The following is an 8557-nucleotide window of genomic DNA, read 5'->3' on the forward strand; positions in this document are numbered from 1 at the left end:
AGACTTGAAACATTAGCTTGCTCTCTGTCCATGGATGCTGCCTGCCTTGCTGCGATCTCCAGCATTTTGTTGTTTTCAATGCGAACCACCAGTCAACAGTTTGTCCACCAGCGACCCTCAGCGGCAGCCCGCCGACACAGATAGCGTGCCCCGCACAAACATGGCGCCGGTTCGCAGCTGACGTTGTTGTTGCAGTGTGCTACGTTGACTTTCGCCCCTCAGTTCCGCCATTGGTCCCCCCGGCACTGAAAGGGGCCGGGACAATACCAAATATCTCGTTTGCCAACGTGCGCAGTGACGTCACGACATGTGATGATAGTGCCACAATTCTGGTTGGTTAATCGCTGTCACCGCGGGTGACGGAAGATTTTCTGATTGGCGGATCGTTTACCGGCTCCGATGCTTCGGCCAATCAGCGCGGAGTGGTGGAGAGGCAGGTGCGTGGTGTGACAGGAGGCCGGTGCCGGGTGGTTGACGGTAGCTACCGCTCTCGGGTGACGGCTGAGGGCAGCAGGATGTGGATGGTGACTTGCACGGCCCCTGTCAACATCGCTGTCATCAAATACTGTGAGTATTGACACTGAAACCAGCAACAGATTCAAGATCCCGCACTTTATTCTGTTGTGCCAGGATTGATAACTGCCGAGTGTGCGATTAAACGGGGAAAAAGCTGGTACAATCACGATGGACCGAATAGCCTCTTCCCGTGCTGTACGGTGCTTTATAGGCTGCTAGCACCGCACTGCCTGTGTCTCTACCAGGGTGTTGAGGTTAGCTTTGCTGCATGATGTGAAGGGAAGGTAGATAGTGTTAAACAACCTGTTCAGCCACCTGATGACAAATAGGATCTGAACCCAGACCTGATGGACCAGAGGGTAGGGACTCTGCCAGTGTTGTACAGGATCCTTCTTATTTCAACTGATTCAAAATGAACTTGTCTTTTTTTTTTGTTTAATTTGTCTAATTTTTAATGTTAGTGAAAAACTAGTGAGCAATTAATTCCTTTCAGACAATAGTATCTACATCCCACGTGCATAACTTCAAGGAGAGTGCTGTGGAACAGGGACATGGATTTGCCAAATATCAAAGTGTTATTTCAGCATTGCATATTGCTTCTGGTAGGGGTTACAAAGCGTTTTCTTTTCAAGCCATTGGGTGAGTTGACTCAGACCCTCAAAAAGTAAAACACCTGGAAGTGACATCTTACCAGTCGAGTTGTAATGTCAGACTTGATCATCCAGGACTTGGTGAAGGTGTACAAGGTATGCTTCTGAATGGTGCCATGTGCAAATCCATGAGGAAAGGTATTGTTTCCCTCACCCACAAGCAGAAGGGAAAGATGGAGGAAATTAGGAATTTATTTATTTAATTTTACTTGGTGGTTATTGTTGCTGTACAGGGTGATTCTGAAATACTGGATTGTTTTGGAAAAGAAGAGTGAGGTTTGTTCATGGTTGCTGTGGGCCAAAGAGATTAGTGATGTATGGCCAGTTGTCCAACAGAGATGTTTAATTCTGCACCCCATTGTTCACAGTGGAGTGAAAGTGAGGCCATACTTGGGAAATGTGAAGATTTTAGCCTGACAAGCATCAAAGGTGCAGGTTAGGTTGGTGTACTTACCAGTGAGTTACACAATATTATAGTAGTTGGACAGCAAAAGACTTGGTGCATAGGGAGTTTGAAGGTGCAGTTGGACATGTCAAGAAAAAGAGATTTTTCAGTAAAAATGGGAGAAGGTGGGGTTTGAACAGGGAATAAGAACTGAGAATGGTGAGGGAAACAGATTAGTTAGAAATGGCCTCTGATTGAAATAATGGGCATCAATAAATTTAAGATCAAGGGGGCTGGCTTTAAATATCTTAAGAATGTTTATATGGAGGAAAGGCAGTGAATTTATTCAGGTGAGAAGGAAATAGGAAACAAAAGGGTGTAGAACATAATGAAGTTTCCAAAGCATGAGGGCAAAAGAGACTGGTAGAAGTGTGATTTGGGCCACACAACCACTGTGACAAGTGGGCAGTTCATGTGGAAAACTGTATAGTTAGAACATCGATGCAGTCATCCCTGCTAAAACTCTGGATGAGAAAAGTTTTTTAGTGACAAGTAAATAGGCATTCTGAAGGGATAGTTAGACCTCATCTAGCAGATTCCAAGGGGATATTAATGAATGGGGTAATTGGAACCAGAAGCAGGTTGGTGAGGTCAGCCCCCAGAGGCATAATAAGGTGGGGTGGAGGCCAATACTAATACTGTAGAGCATTTGGGGTTGCTGCCTCTTGGGTTGTTCAAAAATGCAAGAGGCACAGATAACAACAATGAGTTTATAGTGAAAATATATACCCCCACTATACATTCAAAGTAAGATAAGAGTAAAATTGTCAGACAAAAATTAAAATTGGTGAAAAACAACTTTGTAGTACATAGCAGAAAAGACTCAATGTTATCAGATCTAATGAGAATCTAAGCTATTTTACTTCTTGTGTGTAGGGGGAAAACGAGATGAAGAACTGATTTTGCCAATTAATTCCTCACTGAGTGTAACACTACATCAAGATCAGGTAAGGCTTGAAACTATAAAGATCTTAAAAGGTTAAGGGTAGGATTGATGTTCAAATCTGAATCCCATTCTTGTTCTAGGCTTGCTGTTTGCTTCATTCTCTAGTTAAAGAAATCCACTGAAATCCACAAATGGCTTAATTAACACTGATGCCATGGGTGTAGTATTTCAAAGCTTGACTGAGCAGTTGGATCCCTGGCCTGGGCTGAGATCACTGAGCACAACCAAGGCATTAATTGAAGTGGTCTCATCCCCTAAGCAAGAGGAAGGACAAGTCAAACAGGTTTCCATTCATGTTGATTATCTATTGGCACTCACTGGATTGTGCATCTGTCTGCTTAATGACTTGGTTGTGACAAATGGTCTGCCTTTGCTCCTTCTATTCCTCCACAGAAAGGCTCTGCCTTGAGTGGAGGGGAAATTTTAGTACCATTTCAACAGAACACGTTGACTGGAGTGGTGCAGAAAATAATACTGCAGCCTCATGTAGCATATGGAATTGATAGCTATATGCCAATAGTAGATTGCATCGTCAGTAATGTCACATCACATGAGACAGGGACCTGAAGGAAGAAGGTTCCAGTGAAGTCCCCCTCTGTCATTTTTCTGGATATAGTTTAATGCTTAATGTTTCCCCTAGTATGATGTCCAGTCCTCAATCTTTTCTGTTCTCAGAACTCACTTCATACTTCCTATATGGTGTCAGAAGTCTGAGAGTTGCTGGCTGGGGATCCCTCATCAATGTTGATAAAGGCAGAGAAATTGGAAAAGCTTCTAACCTGACAAATTGCACATCAGAAAACACTCATGGTAGTACTTGAAGCTACTCACTGAAACCACAGCCTGATGACAAGTCACTAAATGTGTAGATAACTATGGGGGGAGGAAAGCATCATTCTTCTGCCGAGGGACCCAAATCTCGTGGAAGGTCTCGACCAAACTGCATATTGTGCAGAGATAGTAGGAACTGCAGATGCTGGAGAATCGGAGACAACAAGGTGCAGGGCTGGATGAACCCAGCAGGTCAAGCAGCATCATAGGAGCAGAGAGGCTGTTGCTGTTTCAACTGATGTCATATGGCCTTTGGACTGTCAGAAGCTGGATAATGTTCACGTATTCTTGTTTATGATTGACAGCTGCACTGGAATTCTAAGAAGATGGGGTCCACAGGAAAACTGCCAAATATGGAGATATTATCAAAGCTTTAGACTGATAGATTAGCGGTCATGGGGTAGCTCTCGTAATTGGGGAATAAAGTTAGCCAAGACTCCCAGGATTTTACAACCAAATCTGATTGGGTGCCAGCTAAGCTCTGAGAGTAGGGAGTGCCCCATAGCACCTACAAAGTTTATGCAGGAAGGCAGAAGGCATAAGCACCACCATTACTCTTTGCTGCATTGTCAGGGGATGGCCTTGTTGGCACTCAGCTGGTACAGCTATCAATGCAGAGCACAGTGCTGTCTGAGAGATCGTTTTAAAGGTTTTTTTTTTGCTAAAACACTAGAAGAAAACATCTATCTGCCGGAGAGAAGAAAAAATTGCAACTGTCCCTGATGGAGAGAATACTAAAGAACAAGATGTATTCTGAGGAGTTGTATATTGACAAGATGATTTTGAGTATGCAAATATCATGGTAAGAAATTACATTTTAAATTGGATTCAGCAGCAGGCATTATCTGTTATTTCAGCTTCATTACTATTGGTAAAGCGTACATTTCTCTAATGAACATCAATTCAACTTTAAGGTGCAGAAACTATTCCAATCCCAGTAAGGGTGGATGCAAGGTATGTTTCAATAAAGGGAGGAGTGAGATCACCAATTCTTTGATTGCAGGCAGACATCTTAAGACTCGACAGGGTCAAGTTAACCAGTAACTTCCCTGTTAAGGTTGAAACAAAGAATCTAAAGACTTTATGCTGGTTTGTGAGTGCAACTTTCCTCAAATCTATTTGGTAGAATATTCAATTGCATTTTAAAATTAAAGTAGAATTGTCATGTTGTAATTATCTTTGATATTCTACGATATGTTATTCCTTATAATATAATTTATAAACGATTCTTACAATAAATATGCGTAAGCAAGTATGAAAGAGTTGTGGTCTCCAAATCCTGAAGAACCCACATCTAGCAAGTCTGTAGGGATCAGAGCACCATTGAGGAGCTTCCTATAGAGCTGAACCCTGATGACAGTGTCCAAAAGGGTCTAACATCTGCCAATCTTCACCTTTGTTCTGTTGCTGATGGTGCAGACTTATTGTCTGCTGGTGTTCCTGAGATCTCGTTGTCTGCAGGAGAGTAGCCCCAAGTTTAAGTATATAACACCACGGTGTACAACAAGAAATTCCTTCTGTAGGAGTCAGAGGGATGGCTTCCTTTCTTCATGCCCAGAGCTGTCTTCAGTGTGTTTTTTTTATTTATTCATGGAATGAGGGCGTTGCTGACCAGGCAGCATTTATTGCCTGTCCCTAATTGCCCAGAGGGTGGCTACAAGTCAACCACATTGCTGTGGGTCTGGAGTCACATGTAGGCCAAACCAGGTAAGGATGGCAGTTTCCTTCCCTAAAGGACATTAGTGAACCAGATGGGTTTTTCCAACAATCAACAATGGATTCATGGTCATCATTAGACTCTTAGTTCCAGATATTTATTGAATTCAAATTCCACCATCTGCCATGGCGGGATTCGAACCCTGGCCCCCAGAAAATTATCTGGGTCTCTGGATTAACAATCCAGTGATAATACCACTAGGCCATCACCTCACCCAAAAGTTCTACTTTTTGTCTACCAGATTCATTGTTGGATGAAGTTTTGAATAGTTCTTTTGCTGGTATAGAAGCTGTAGATGATACAGCTGTGAAGTTCTTTATAGGAGCTGACCTTAGTTAATTCAGGTCAGACCTTGCATTCAGGTCATAGTAAACAAGGGGCGGCACGGTGGCTCAGTGGTTAGCACTGCTGCCTCACAGTGCCAGGGACCCGGATTCGATTCCACCCTCAGGTGACTGTCTGTGTGGAGTTTGCACATTCTCCCCGTGTCTGCATGGGTTTCCTCCGGGTGCTCCGGTTTCCTCCCACAGTCCAAACATGTGCAGGTTAGGTGGATTGGCCATGCTAAATTGCCCATAGTGTCCAGGGATGTGTAGATTAGGTAGGTGAGAGGTGGATGGGTCTGGGTGGGATGTTCTGAGGGTCGGTGTGGATTTGATGGGCCAAAGGGCCTGTTTCCAAGCTGTAGGGATTCTATGAATTTCTATGAAATTCCCTCATGCTGGTGTTTTAACCTTCCCTAGCATCCAAAACAGAAAAAGAGAATGAGAATTCCAGTTCAATGTCTTTCTCTTCATAGTGTTTTGGCTCCAGAGCTTTGTCTCTTGAATCAGTTTTTTCCTTGATCAGTCCTTGCATTCAGGTCATGGTAAATGTCTCAGTCCAGGTGCTAACTGTTGTGAGATGTTGTCTTCCCACTCCATTGATATGTTTGCTTTTCACGGACTTGATGGTGGAAAACATGTTTCTGACTTGCTCCAAATGAGCTGAGGGCACTGGTGATTGACACATTTGATGAAAGGTGGAATGCTGGAGTAGGATGGAAATGTAAATATTCCATAACATTAACAGTTGTGGGTAGGGCTGATGGGGAAGAGGTGCAAATTGACAGCTACTTCCAAATAGCTAGACTGCATCATCAGTGATAAAAACAAAGTTGCTGGAAAAACTCAGCAGGTCTGGCAGCATCTGTGAAGGAAAAAACAGAGTTAATGTTTCGGGTATAGTGACCCTTCCTCAGAACTGAGTTCCTGAGTTCTGAGGAAGGGTCACCGGACCCAAAGTGTTAACTCTGTTTTTTCCTTCACAGATGCTGCCAGACCTGCTGAGCTTTTCCAGCAACTTTGTTTTTGTTCCTGATTTACAACATCCGCAGTTCTTTTGGTTTTTATTTTGCATCATCAGTGATGTCAGATTGCATGAGACTGAAGGAAGAAGAGTCCAGTAAAGTTACGCTGTGCCATGTTTCTGTTTACTTTTGATAGCTAATAAATGTTAATAGTTTGCACTATTATGGTGTACAATCTTCAGTGTACAATTCCTAGAACGTGCTTCTGACATTCCTACACTTGCCAGCTACTGGGCCACAAGTGACGAAGTTCAATTTGGTTCCTTAAAGTAAAGCTTCTCACCTGTGAATGTATGAACATAAACATTTAGTACAAAGTAAAATAATGCTAGAAGATGAATAACATGATGTGATGTTATTTCTTGGAAATCTACACCTTTCTGTGAAACAGTAAAATCTGTCTTTGATATTTAGAATTTAAAAAGCACTTAGCGGAAATCAATAATATATGAAAGTGAAAAATGTAAAAATGCGACATTGCTTTCACTTTAAAAAAATTAATAGAATTTGCTCTTTAGCTCAGCATCAGGCAGTTTCATGTTGTGTTGGTATGGCTTGATGTAATGTTGAATTCCATCCTCAAGCTGAATATTTCCTAGCAAAGGCTGAAACTTAATCTCAGAAGGTTAGTTTAACGTTTCACTTCCATTACTAGCTTGTCAGTGGTTTTGGTAGTGATAGTTGACACGGTAGTGTGCTTTGTTTGAATGGGAACAGTATTCAGGCTGATCAGATGTGTTCATTTTGGGAATATCATCGATAATTTAAAAGTCCATCCTATGTTTAAGCCTTGGCACGTGCATTTTAAATCGCTTGTACAATGAACTGCAAAGAAAAGTAGGTATGTCAAGAAAAGTGAAGACTACATTTGTGATCGAATTTTTGTTTGTCTCCAATGTTAACCTATTAAGTGCTGTTAAAATTGGTGCTGCATTTCTTACTTTTTTAATTCCCCTATGGGATGTGGCAGAGTTAGGAAAGCTAACATTTGTTGCTCATGAACTTAATTTCTCAGCCATTTCAAAAGGTAATTAAGAGTCAACCATATTGCTGTGCGTTTGGAGTCATATGTAGACCAGAACAGGTAAGGATGATAGATTTCCTTCTCTAAAGGCCATTAATGAACCAGATGGGCTTTTGGTTACATGGTCACTATTAGTCTAGCTTTTAATTCCAGATTTAATTGAATTCAGATTTCCCTAGTTGCCATGGAGAAGTTTAACCCATATCTCCAGAACATGGTTGTCTAGATTACCAACCCAGTGACATTGCTGCAATGCCACCACTGCAGTTTCCCTCCCCCATTTCTTGCATTATGGCAGTGACAATTGGAAAAGACTTAAATCAGCTGTAAAGCACATTGGGATGTTCTGACAGATGAGAAATTATGTGAATTTATCATTTTCTTTTAACTAAGGAATTAGCACAATAAAACATATTGAGGGAGTGTTGATCAATAAGTTGAACTAATTTCTACTTACAATATTACAAACAAGGAACAAGAGTAAGCCATTCAGCTGTTTGAGTTTGCATTGCCATTTGATAATATTATGGCTGATCTGATATTAACCTTAATATTTCTGCATATCCCTAATAAACTTTCATCCCCTTGCTAATCAAGAATATACTACCTGTGCCTTAAAAATATTTAAAGATTCTGCATCCACACCATTTTGAGGAAGGGAATTCCAAAGACACAACCTTCTGAGAGAAAATTTTAATGGTGATTTATTCCTACATGAATCATCTCCGCCTCCTCCCAGAGGTAACCAGAATTACAGGTGCCAGTCTTCAACCACTTTGATTCACTCCTTGTGATGTCAAGAAGTAATTGAAGGCACTGGAGACTGCAAAGATGTGAGCCCTGAAGCCACACCGGGTACAGCGGATGCAGTATACCACATTGGCAGATGTGCAGGTGAACATCTGCTTGATGTGGAAAGTCTTCTTGGGGCCTGGGATGGGGTTGAGGGAGGAGGTATGGGGGCAGGTGTAGCACACACACACGGTGTGGCTTCCTCTACATCGGGGAAACCAAGCGGAGAAATACCGGTGTAGCTTCCTCTACATCGGGGAAACCAAGCGGAGACTCGGGGACCGCTTT

General features: G+C 42.2%; 1 protein-coding gene across 1 annotated transcript in view; it reads left to right on the plus strand.

Moving 5' to 3' along the window:
- Window positions 1–428: 428 nt before the first annotated feature.
- The window catches only part of mvda (mevalonate (diphospho) decarboxylase a), a 25370-nt gene continuing 17241 nt past the window's right edge, over window positions 429–8557 (plus strand). The window contains exons 1-2 of the mRNA XM_048605803.1: window positions 429–567; window positions 2488–2558. Of these exons, the coding sequence (XP_048461760.1) occupies window positions 516–567; window positions 2488–2558 (123 nt within the window). The 5' untranslated portion in view covers window positions 429–515. The remainder of the gene's footprint in view (window positions 568–2487; window positions 2559–8557) is intronic.

This window comes from Rhincodon typus, chromosome 15 (genome assembly GCF_021869965.1).
Source record: "Rhincodon typus isolate 14 chromosome 15, sRhiTyp1.1, whole genome shotgun sequence".
In the NCBI taxonomy this organism is placed as follows: domain Eukaryota; kingdom Metazoa; phylum Chordata; class Chondrichthyes; order Orectolobiformes; family Rhincodontidae; genus Rhincodon; species Rhincodon typus.